This window comes from Chiloscyllium plagiosum, chromosome 11, assembly GCF_004010195.1.
Source record: "Chiloscyllium plagiosum isolate BGI_BamShark_2017 chromosome 11, ASM401019v2, whole genome shotgun sequence".
Lineage (NCBI taxonomy): Eukaryota > Metazoa > Chordata > Chondrichthyes > Orectolobiformes > Hemiscylliidae > Chiloscyllium > Chiloscyllium plagiosum.
This window is the reverse complement of record NC_057720.1, coordinates 10,667,375-10,680,427: the sequence shown is the minus strand read 5'-3', so window position 1 is coordinate 10,680,427 and position 13,053 is coordinate 10,667,375. Positions and strand designations below refer to the sequence as shown.

Sequence of the window (13,053 nt, the reverse complement as noted above, 5' to 3'; positions counted from 1 at the left end):
GTTTGCAAAATTGGAGGTGTAATGGACAGCAAAGAAGGTTACCTCAGAGTACAATGGGATCTTGATCAGACTGACCAACAAGCCAAGGAGTGGAAGATGGAATTTAATTGAGATTAATGTGAGGTGCTGCATTTTGAAAAAGCAAATAAGGGCAGGATTTGTACATTTAATGGTAAGGTCCTGAGGAGTGTGATTGAACAAAGAGACCTTGGAGTGTGACAGTCACAGGTAGATGGGATAGTGAAGAAGGTGTATGGTATGCTTGCCTTTATTGGTCAGTATATTGATTGTAGCTGATGGGGGGTCATGTTGTAGCTGGACAGGATGTTGGTTAGGTCACTTTTGGAATATTGTGTGCAATTCTGGATTTGTGCTAAAGAAAGGACGTTGTAAAACTTGAAAGAGTTAAAAAAATATTTACAAGGATGTTGCCAAGATTGGATGGTTTGAGCTATAGGGAGAGGCTGAATAGACTGGGGCTGCTTTCCCTAGAGTGTCAGAGGTGATCTTATAAAAGTTTATAAAATCATGAGGGGCAGAAATTGAGTGAATAACCAAAGTCTTTTCCCTGGGGTAGTGGAATCCAAAACTAGAGGACATAGGTTTAAGGTAAGAGAGGAAAGATTTATAAGGGACCTAAGGGGCAACGTTTTCATGCAGAGGATGCTGCCTGTATGGAATGAGCTGCCAAAAGAAGTGGAGAAGGCTTGTACAATTGCAACATTAAAAAGACATTTGGACAGGCATATAAATAAAGAAGAGTTTAGAGGGATGTGGGCCAAATCCTGGCAAATGGGATTAGATTAATTTGGGATGATCTGGGTCAGCATGGACAAGTTGGGTGGATGGGTCTATTTCCATGCTGTACAGCTATATGACTCTATAAATCTGTATCCCCAACTGAACCATTGCCGTCAAGCCAGGTGATAAACTCTGGTTCAGTGGAGTTTGCAGGAGGGCATGCCAGGAGCAGCCCCAGGCATATAAAGCGGTGTCAACCTGGTTAAACTATCAAACAGGACTACTTGTATACCATAAACATTGAGCAACAAGTGATAGACAGAGCTCAATAATCCCACAGCCAATGGATCAGACCAAAGCTCTGCAGTCCTGCCACAACCAGTCATTAATGGTAGTGGGCAATTAAACAACTCATTGGGTGAGGAGGCTCCACAAATATCCCCATCCTTAATGATGTAAGACCCCAACACATCAGTGCAAAAGGTAAGATTAAAGCAAGCTTCCGCGAGAGAGTCGAGTGGATCATCCATCTCAGCCTCCTCCAGTGGTCCCCAGCATCACAGATAGCAGTGTTCAGCCAATTCCATTCACTCCACATGATTTGAAAAAAATGGTTGGAGACACTGGATACTTCAAATGCTATGGGCCCTGACAACATTCCTGCAATAGTACTGAATTCTAGTGCTCCAGAACTTGCCGCTCCCTTAGCCAAGCTCTTCTAGCACAGTTCTAACACTGGCATTGATCTAACAATGTGAAAAATATTCCAGTTATGTCCTGCACATAAAAAGCAAGACAAATTCCAACCTCACCAATTACCGCCCCATCGGTCTACTCTCAATCATCAGTCAAGTGATAGAAAGGGTCATCAATAGTGCTAACAAGCAGCACTTGCTCAGCAATAACCTGCTTAGTGATGCCCAGTTTCTGTTCCAACAGTGTCACTCAGCTCCTGACCTCCTTACAGGTTTGGTTCAAACATGGACAAAAGAGCTGAAATCTAGGGGTGAGGTGAGAGTGGCAAGTTTTGACATCAAAGCTGTATTTGAACTAGTGTGGCATCAAGAAGCTCTCATTAAACTGAAATCAACTGGAATATGGAGGCAAACTCTGTGGCAGTTGAAGTCATACCTGGCTTATAGGAAGGTTGTTGGTGTTGTTGGAAGTCAGTCGTCTCAGCTCCAGGACATCTCTCCAGGAGTTCCTCAAATTGGTGACCCAGGCCCAACCATCATCAGTTGCTTCATCAATGGTCTTGCTTCCATCATAAGGTCAGAAGGTGGGGATGTTCGCCAATGATTGCACAATGTTCACCATATGCTCAGCACCATTTGCGACTTTTCAGATACAGAAGCAGTCCACGTTGAAATGCAACAAGATCTGAACAACGTCCAGGCTTAGGCTGCCAAATGGCAAGTAACATTCGGACCACGCAAATGCCAGACTGTGACCAACACCAATAAGACACAATCTAAACATTTCCCCATGACATTCAATGTTGTTACCATTGCTGAATCCCCCACTGACAATATCCTAGGGGCTACCACTGATGAGAAACTCACTGGACTTACTATATAAACACAGTGACTATAAAAGCAGGTCAGAAGCTAGGAATATGTGATGAGTAACTCACCCTCCTCGCCACCCCCCCACTCCCCGCCCAAAGCCTGTCCATCACCTACAAGGCACAAGTCAGGAGTGTGATGTAATACTCCCCACTTGCCTGGAAGAGTGCAGCCCCAACAACACTCAAGAAGCTCTACACCATTCGGGATAATACAGGATGCTTGATTGCCACTACATCCATAAGCATCCACTCCCTCCACCACTGACGCGAAGTAGCAAGATGCATTGCAAAAATTCACCAAAGATCCTCAGACAGTACCTTCCAAACCCACACCCACTTCCATTTGGAAGGATAATGGCAGCAGGTATATGGAAATAGCACCACCTTCAAATTCCTCTCCAAGCCACTCACCTGACTTGGAAATATATTGCAATTCCTTCAGTGTGACTGGGTCAAAATCCTGGAATTCCCTCACTCAAGGCACTGTGGGTTAACCCACAGTGGTTCAAGAAGGCAACTCACCATCACCATCTTCTCAAAGGCAACTGGGAAGGGGCAGTAAATGCTAGCCCAGCCAACAACGCTAACATCCCACAAAAATGAATTCTTTAAAAAATCCTGCTTTGGAAGAAATTTAAATTTGATGAAAAAATAGGGACTTAAGAGCCAGTCAAATGTCAATCATTGTCATAAATAAGCAGTGGATTCACTTATACCCTTGAGAGAAGGAAATCTGTCAATGTTCACTGACGTACATGTAACTCCATTCTCAGAGACTGTAGTTGACTTTAACTACCCTTGACATGCCCAGCAAGTCGTTCAGTTCAAAGGCAATTAGAGATGGGCAATAAATACTGCTGTTGCCAATGACACCCACATCCCATGCGTAAAAAGGAAACATTTGCTTGAATTAATGCAGCCAAAACAATCAACAGAAAAAAAACCTTGAAACTATCTCGGGCAAAGCAGACTGCTTAATACTAACTTTAAATTACATTTAAAGTAAGATTTATGAAAATTAATTTATAAATAAATCAGGTAAAAGGCAGTGAGCTGCATATTACATTGTCTTTTTTTAATTCGATAGGAGAATCGTATTAACAGACTCCGACAAGCAGCGGAGATATTCTTACTTCAGATCATTGAAGCAAAATCTCAAGTTGGAATTGTCACTTTTAACAGTGCTGCAACTATTCAATCACATTTGAAAGTGATTGATAATGAAGGTGTGAGGAATCAACTTGTCCAATTGCTACCTACAACAGCTAATGGAGGGACAAATATCTGCGCAGGAGTCCAGGCTGGTTTTCAGGTAGAAACTGAAATGCTTTAGCAAACTTTCGTAACTCATTTAATTTTCAGTTTTCCCATGTTGACAATAATTTAACGGCTTTGCAGGTACTTGGTGATGATGACGGTGCTACAAATGGTGATGAAGTTGTTTTGCTGACTGATGGGGAGGACAGTGGGATAAGCAGTTGTTTCTCGGAGGTGGAACAAAGTGGTGCAGTTATCCACACGATAGCATTAGGACCAGATGCAGCCGCAGAGCTGGAACAGATGTCAATATTGACAGGTAATAAGGACACAAAGAGTTTCTCATGAATTCTTGGGAGACAAATGCAACTTCAAGCCTTGTTGTTTTGAGTTCTGTTCCCAACTTTTATTGTGGTGGAAGTGTTAACAGGTTTAAAATGAATTGGGTGACCCCTCAGTGAAAATACTGGACAAAGGAATTTCGAGTGAGAGCATTCCAATTACTGGTCAGACTCCGACAGGAAGTTGTTGTACTTCATTCCTGGTGGTATCCACAAGCACAGCTAACAGGAAATTATGTGTGACACTGGAAAAGCACAGCTGGTCAGGCAGCATCCGAAGAGCAGGAGAGTCAACATTTCAAGCATAAGCTGATGAAGGGCTTATGCCTGAAACATCAACCCTCCTGCTCCATGGATTCTGCCTGATCTGCTGTGCTTTTCCAGCACCACACTCTCGACTCTGACTCTCCAGCATTTGCAGTCCACACTTTTTCCTATACTTGATTCTCCAAGCTACTTACTAATATTGCAGGCAATGGGAACATGGTGCCTACCACTGGCATTTTAATTCTTTCTCTCTCAACCCCACGCTCATTACAGCTGCTAATCTGACAGGATGAATATCAATGTACACATGTTCAATAGTTTTATTCCAAACAATTTGGGCAGTTCCTGTCACATTGCAGAAAGCCCTGATGCCTCCTTCTTCATTTCAGTCTCAATTGGCATTGCCCATTGACCATGTATTTGATCCATGTTTATAACTTTCTTACCCTCTGCATTCTCTAGGGGGTCGACAGTTTGCAGCCACTGATAAAGTGGATGCAAATGGATTAACCAATGTCTTCTCTTCAATGGTATCAGGAAATGGTGATATTAGTCAACAGTCAATTCAGGTCAGTTTTCCCTCAGATAGTGGCTTTCTCATTATCCGTGTGTTAACTTAATGTTAGATTCAATAGATCCATTTCTTTGGTCCCAGCTTGAAAATTTTGGAACGAAGGTTGAAGAAGACACTTGGTTGAACGGAACAGTTTTCGTCGACAAGACAGTTGGGAATGACACATTTTTTGTCATTACATGGCAGAAGCAGACACCAAATATGTTTGTATATGACCCCAGTGGAAAGATGTATAACAGCAATGATTTTAAGATTGATAGTACAACACATACGGCCCGTCTGAGCATTCCTGGAACTGCACAGGTAGGGATCAAAACATCTCCTTCAATTCTTTATTGTCTGCAGTGTACATGGTATCATTTTAATCATGTTTTTCAGTAGAGTTATTAGAAAGCAGCTTGTTTACTATTATACATCCTCTATTTCAACAAAAGTCCATTATACAGAGCAGTCTTTTACACGATCTCTGCCATTAGCTGGTTGAGTACACAGTACAAATGGAATGAAACAAAATGGCTATGTTACAATTCATCACTATGTTACAATATGTCACTCCTGCATGGTACAGCTGCCAATGCATTGGTGAGGACATGGGCATTAGGGTCATTCAATGTCATTGAGAGCCTTGGGAACCCATGGAGGCATCATAAGCGAGGGTAATCCTGAGTTCACCTCAATATTGCTGACACATTTTCAAGTAAAGAGTATTAAACACTCTAAAGTGCTATAGGGTATGCTAAAGACAGAGATTGGTAAATTTCCAGATGTTGAAGACATTAAGAGATATGGAGGTAGTGCAGATCAATGGCATTGAGGTAGAAGATCATCCGTGGTCTGGTCAAATGACAGGGTAGGATTGATGTTCTTATTTCTTCTGTTCCTGAGTTTGCACAGTTTGATCAATGGTGCCTCAATGTCATGTAAGAAAGACAAGTCAGTCCCTTAAATGACTTCTGTCATTCAGTGAGACCATGGCTGATTTGTATCTTAAATCGATGTACTCAGTTTGCTACCAAACCCCTTGACATTTTTGCCTTTCAATAGTCATTGTTCTCAATGTGGATATATTTAATATTTAAGCAGCAAATCAAAATCCTAAATTTCAGTTTGTCCTTGTGTGCTTCCTAGCTCCAGCCCTTTACAATTGATCCATAACAGAGTCATAGAGCCATAGAGATGTACAGCACGGAAACAGACCCTTCAGTCCAACTCATCCATGCCAACCAGATATCCTAAACGAATCTCGTCCCCTTTGTCAACGGTTGGCCCATATCCCTCTAAACCCTTCCTATTCATATACCCTTTTAAATGTTGTAATTGATTCAGCCTACATTACTTCCTCTGGCAGCTCATTCCTTACACACTGCTCTCTGAGTGAAAAAGTTGCACCTTAGGTTGCTTTTACATTTTTCCCCTCTCACCTTAAACCTATGCCCTCTATTCTGGACTTCCCCACTCCAGGAAAAAGACCTTATCTATTTACCCAATCCATGGCCCTCATGATTTCATAGACCTCTATAAGGTCACCCCTCAGCTTCCCATGCTCCAGGGAAATTGGCCCCATCCTATTCAGCCTGTTCCTATAGCTCAACCCCTCCAACCCTGGCAACATTTTCCTGAACCCTTTCAAGTTTCACAAAATCTTTCTGATAGGCCAGAATTGCCAATCTTAGAGTTATGCCCCTTGTCTGGATGTTTCCAATTGAGGCAACAAAATCCTTTACTCGGCATAAACACACCATTAAATCAACCTGTATCATTTATACTCAAAGAAAAACTGTCTCAGATAAATTTGAGCAGATATTCTAAAGACAAAGTTAGAGAAAGCTCTGAAATCTTGCAAGAGGTCTTATTTATCCAGCCATTGAAAATAAATATTTGAATTCCAGACAGGACATTGGAATTATGGTATCCGGAATTCTGGCATTGAACAGGTTATAACTATCTCAGTGACATCCCGAGCAGCAGATGAGAAAACTCCCCTGGTGACGGTCCATGTGCACATCAGTGAAAAGGATTTGAAGGATCATAGGACAATTTACGCACAAGTCAGTCAAGGATTCTCACCTGTCCTGTTCGCAAATGTGACAGTTATTATTGAACGACCCACTGGCCCTCCAATCGAACAACAACTTTGTGATAATGGCCTGAGTAAGATTGATGATGTGACTCAATAAAGTAGAATATATATTTACAACTGTCAGTACCTGAAATTTAGATGTATGTAATTATAACTTTGAGAGCATAGAATATATTGCAAAGTAACCTCTGATGGACCTGTTGACTGTTCCTGCGCTCAACAGCAGTGGTCACAGGGAATATGGGCATTAAGCACATTGACTCCGGACCCCATCAGTGCTCATGACACAGGTAAAACATGGGCAAGAAAAGCTCCTTCCGATTTGCTACATACCAACCCCCCAACCCCCAGCCCTCCACTGATGGCTCAATGCTCCTCCATGTTAAACAACACTCAACACCATTCAGAACAAAACAATCCCTACTTGATTGGCATCTTGTCCACAAACATCCATTCCCTCCACCACTGGCAATTAATAAAAGCAGTGTGAACTATCTACAAGATACATTGCAAATATTTACCAAAGATCCTTCCAAGAGACAGCACCTTCCAAACTATGGTCACTTCCATCAAGAAGGACAAGGGCAGCAGATACATGGGAACACCACCTCCTGCAAGTTCCCCTCCAAGCCACTCATCATCCTGACTTGGAAATATATCATCATTCCTTCACTGTCACTGGGTCAAAATCCTGGAATTCCCTCCCTAATGACATTGCAGGTCTATCTTCAGCACATGGATGTCGAGTAATTGAAGAAGGCAGCTCACCGTCATCTTCTCATGTGAAACTAGGGACAGGCAATAAATGCTGGCCTAGCTAGTGACACCCACATCCTAGCAGTGAATATATTAAAAAAAAGAACTGCTGCCTGTTCTTCAGATTCAGACAATAAGCATTGACTTTCTTGGCCACCTGCTCCTACTCCTGTCTGAGGATGGGTCTTGAGGGTCTCATGGCTCCATTCCCTCAAGATCCATGGTGTCTGTCCTCCTCTGCACCTCCACCACAGAAGGCTGGCTTCAGCACCTTTTCCCTGCTCAGTACACTCTTGAACGCAATGGCAGTCAGCAACGCAGGGAACATTAGTTTCTACCATGTACATGTGATGGCAGCGGAAAGTTAATGTTTCCTATCTACACCAGAATCGGAATAAGCAGCTCATGAATCACAGTGCCTGAGAAGCAGCACAAAATCAATTTTTAACCCCCAAAGTTTCTTTTTAAACAATAAACAATGTAAAAAAAACAATATGTTACATTTATAACAATTCACAAAGCATTTGAACTTAGAATTCCCGGATCAATTTGACTTTGCACTTGTCATCAGTGATATCAGTGCCAATCCAAATACAGTCAATTATTCCATGCTTCACTCAGTCTGCAGCTACTTACCCTTTCCTTGCCTTTAGGTGCTGACATTGTCAAAAATGATGGTATTTACACAAAATATTTCTCTAAGTATTCTGGATATGGAAGATACAACTTTAAAGTACGTGTGCAGGGAAAGGAAGGGAAGACAAAGACAGCGATCCGAACAGGAGGACATTCCTTTTACATACCGGGATACACAGAAAATGGTAATAACATTTGGCAACAGCAAAGCAGAATGTGCAGGGGTGCCATGGCAATGGTGTATGCTTTATGTCGTGGTAAACCATTGAGTTGTGAGCTCTCCATACCCTTTGAATGCTACCTATGATTGGAAAGGTACTTCACATAATGCTTAAAGTTTTGTAGCATTCATTGCAGGAGGTTCTCCCAGCCTTTACAGCCCAAGAAAAGTGAAATGTTACAGAGTCATAGAGTCCTACAACGCAGAGATAGGCCTTTCATCCCAAACTATCCATGCCGACCAAAATGTCCATCCAAGCTAATTTCCTGCACTTGGCCCTTTCCTTTCCAATCCATGTATTTGGCCAAATGGCATGGGGAGGCAATGGCACAGTGGTTTTATCATTGGATTGTTCATCCAGAGACTCAGTTAATGTTCAGATGATGTAATCTAAGCTCAGTAAAATCTGGAAGTAAGGATCTAATGGCAACTGTGCATTCATTGTCCATTGTTGGAAAACCCCATCTGGTTCACTAATGTCTTTCAGGGAAGGGAGCTGCCATTCTTGTCTGGCCTACATGTGACTCCAGACCAACGGCAATGGGGTTGACTCTTAACTGCCCTCTGCGAAATTAGGGATGGATAATAAGTGCTGCCCTGGCCAGTGATGCCCTCATCCAATAAATTTTTAAAAAGCCTTTTAAATGTTGTTAATGTACCCACTGTAACCATTTCCACTGGCAGCTTATTCCATATGGGTACCAACCTCTGTGTAAAAAAGTTGCCCCTCACGTTCCCTTTTATTCTTTCCCCTCTAACCTTAACTGATGCCCTCCAGTCCTTGATTTCCCAACTCTGGGAAAAAGACTGGGTGCATTCACCCTGTCCATACCTCTTATGATGGACAAGAGGTGAGGGGAGATACAACTGATAGTTTATTGACTCCTGCCTTGCTGTGATAATATTGCCTTCTATTGTTGCATATCTTTTAAACAGTTTTTTAATTTAATAGCCAAAATGCCAGAAGGGTATCTACACAGGTGGGAGAGAGCCAATTGGGCTTACTATTACCATCTTCCTACCTCCAGCCTGGAAAATCCATGCCCCACCACTACTGGTGTTAACCCAAAAGTAGGCAGAACACCCCACCATATGGGCAGGCTATCTTGCAAACACTGGTAGGTTTACTTGCAGGCATTTGGGTGCAGAAACTGCCTCAAAGCCACTCAGAGCCTGAATGAGGGGTTGAATGTTTAAAATGTAAGCTTAATTGTTAAGGGGATTACTATTCATCAAATCACGCTGCTTGAGAGTATTAGTGCTGGGGACATAGTTCCCCTGCTCAGGAAATCTAAAAGTATGGATCATTGATGATGTGTTGTTGACCATTTCGGATTGAGATGAAGCCAAATTTCATCAGTGAGAAGGTGTTGAATCTTTGGAATAAAAAGCGATGGTGCAAGTGAAATACAGCTGCGCTGGTCATATCTGCGTAGAGAGAAACAGAGTTAATGTTTCATGAAGGATATCCTAAAAGGACTTGTGCTAATTCAGACTTTGTGGTCTCGGTCTAATTAGGATATAAATGTCTTCCTTTTCACGTAGGAATTATTCAAATAAGTCCACCAAAACCTTCAGTCAATGTGGATGATCTTGAGGCTGACATAGGAGATTTCAACAGGGTCAAGTCAGGAGGATCCATTTCAGTTACCGAAGGGACACTCAATGTTGACATTCCACCGTGTAAAATCACAGACCTTCAAGCAACATTAGCTCAAAATAAAGTTGTATTGGAATGGACTGCACCAGGAGAGGACTATGATGAGGGAGCAGGTAATTGTTGTTAAACATTGGCCGCTTAGAACATAGAACAATACAGCACACTACAGACCCTTTGACCCTTGATGTGCTGACCTTTTATCCAATGCTAAGATCAAACTAACCAATATACCCTACATTTTACTATCAACCATTTGCCTATCCAAAAGTCATTTAAATGTCCCTAAATATATCTGACTCTACTACCACTGCTGACAGTACATTCCATGCACCCACCACTCTCTGTGTGAAGAACCTACCTCTGACATCTCTCCTAAACTTTCCTCCAATCACCTTAAAATTATGTCCCCATGTGGTAGCCATATCCACCCTGGGAAAAAATCTCTGACTATCCACTTTATCTATGCCTGTCATCATCTTGAACACCTCTCATTGTTCTTTGCTCTGATGAGAAAAACCTTATATCCCTCAACCTTTTTTCATAGGACATGCCCTCCAGTCCAGACAGCATCCTGGTAAATCTCCTTTGCACTCTCTCTAAAGCTTCCACATTCTTCCTATAATGAGGCGAACAGAACTGAACACAATATTCCAAGTGTGGTCTAACCAGGGCTTTATAGAACTGCAGCATAACCTCAAGGCTGTTAAACTCATTCTCCCTGCTAATGAAAACCAATACCCCATACACTTTCTTAACAACCCTATCAACTTGGTTGGCAACTTTGAGAGATTTGTGGACATGGATCCCAAGGCCTCTCTGCTCCTCCACACTGCCAAGAATCCTGCTTTAAGCCCTATAATCTGCATTTAAATTTGACCCTACTTATATAGATATTTCCTTTGTGGGACTGATTTGAGCAGATTATTGGTGAATGCTGATAAACAGTGGAGATATTCTATACAGATGAAATGCACTCACCAGAAGAAGAGAGGAACTAAGTCAAGTCTTGGTGAAATGGTGGAATTAGTATGTGACATTGGCTGCTTGTGTTCTGCTTTGATCAATAAATTGTGATGTTTGTGTTGTGATGTAACAATTTGCTGTTTTCCCATGAATGGTAAAGCTCCCCATGGATGGTATGCTACTGTTTGAGTCCCTTAAATGGGCAATACCCATCTACAACTACATTCTGCTGCTGCTGTATTAATCCAGTGGTGGAGGAGGGACCCCATTGCAGAGGGCACAAGAAGCAAAGCCTAGCGTACATGCTTGGAGCTTTCTAGAGAATTTTTGTATTTCAATGATACTGAAATGACACAGCATTAAGGGGTTATGATGGAGGGGGTGCTGTCCACTGGCAGCCACCCCTCCCATTGCACCCCACACTCCCCCAGCTTGATGTTGAATCCCTCAGCTCCCCCACCCAACAACCCAACATCCAGCAACCCACTTCCTGCCATCACTTACCTGGGTCCTTCATTGGCCCTCAGGCGTATGCAGTGCCAGCAGCAGCCAATGGTTCCCCAATGGCACTGAGGGACAAGGATGAATTGGACGGGAGCTGTTGGTAGATGGATCTTTTCCAGCTCACCGCACCCCATCATCCTAAAAACCATTCCCCAATCCAGGCTCACCATAGGCCTGTCACATGCCTGAGTAGCTTAAGAGTGTGGCCTGCTCTCCTACCACATACCAAGACCCTGTTGTTTAAGCCAGGTTCCACCCTTTACCTCGGTTTAGGAAGTCACCCTTGTTTAGTTTAGATGTGAACACATTAATTTCTTCTCTCTCTTCTTTCATTTCTCCTTTTGATAGCGTCCCGCTATGAGATGAGAATGAGTGACCACCTCCTCCAGCTACGGGACAACTTCACAGCAGCTGCCCTGGTTAACCTCACCAACTTGAATCCACGTCCATTTGGCTCAAGGGAAACATTCACATTTGTTCCCGAAAACACAGAACTGCAAAACGGGACAACGCTCTACTTCGCTCTCTGCGCCTACGATAAACAGGAACAGTCATCTGAAATGTCTAATGTGGCCAAGGTTTATGTCTTTGTACCGTCACCTCTGGTTGAGCACCCAAAAGGCAGTAGTGTATGGAAGGTGATTTGGATTGCGATTGTTGTTGCAATTCTGGTGTGTTTGATCATTGGGATTGTCAATTACCTGGTTCAGAAAAAATGCAAGGGGAGAACTTTTGCAGTCGTTTAATATCCTTGCTGGAGGAATGAGCAGGGAGCATGCAATTAATTGGTCTAATTATTCAAACACTTAATCAGATTACACTGTATGTTATAAAGATTTGGTGCTGAGGGGTTGTAGTCCATGAATGTCCATGGTATATCTCCAATATTCTTGCTATTTTCCAGGGATTTCACAGCTTTCCTACCAATGTTGTGGTGCACCTTTCCTCATTATTGGCTTGGAAGAGATTAGAAGCTACCTGGGTAAATGCAGGAAGGATGTTCCTGACAACTAGGGAGTCCAGAACCAGGGTCACAGTCCAGAGATACAGAGTAGGCCATTTAAGACGGGAATAAAGAGAAATTCCTTCACCCAGAGTATGGTCAGCCTGTGGAATTCTCTATTAAACAAAGCGGTTTTGATCAAAACATTGAATGTTTTCAGGGAGTTAGATAGAGTTCTCATGGCTAGAGAGTATAGGGGCAAAGTGGGAACAGGTAATGAGTGGGATGTTTAGCTGTGATCAAATTGAATGGTGGAGTACGCTGGAAGGGATGAATATTCAATTTCTGCTATTTTCTGTGTTTCTCTGTTTAAACTGAAAGGGTATGACAGACACAGCCCAGGGGACATAAGCTTTGCCTATCACCCATCTTTGTATCTTATTTTTTTGGAACTTAGGCAATTCTACGTGCTCTTCCGTTCTGTATAATTGATTTTTAAAAATATTATTTTTGTTCTTTCCTTTAATAAACAATATCTCTTGCA

At 42.5% G+C, this 13,053-nt stretch overlaps 1 protein-coding gene across 2 annotated transcripts in view; it reads left to right on the top strand.

The window, feature by feature from the left end:
• The window catches only part of LOC122554742 (calcium-activated chloride channel regulator 3A-1-like), a 34,874-nt gene extending 22,251 nt beyond the window's left edge, over positions 1-12,623 (top strand). Inside the window, exons 7-14 of one of the 2 annotated variants that reach the window (XM_043700119.1) lie at positions 3,396-3,620; positions 3,707-3,884; positions 4,636-4,742; positions 4,934-5,050; positions 6,637-6,898; positions 8,237-8,404; positions 9,985-10,212; positions 11,915-12,623. In XM_043700119.1, coding sequence (XP_043556054.1) covers positions 3,396-3,620; positions 3,707-3,884; positions 4,636-4,742; positions 4,934-5,050; positions 6,637-6,898; positions 8,237-8,404; positions 9,985-10,212; positions 11,915-12,312 — 1,683 coding nt within the window. In that variant the 3' untranslated portion in view covers positions 12,313-12,623. Of the gene's footprint in view, positions 1-3,395; positions 3,621-3,706; positions 3,885-4,635; positions 4,743-4,828; positions 5,051-6,636; positions 6,899-8,236; positions 8,405-9,984; positions 10,213-11,914 lie in introns of both variants that reach the window. The other variant, XM_043700120.1, reaches the window with a different exon arrangement.
• Positions 12,624-13,053: the final 430 nt, after the last annotated feature.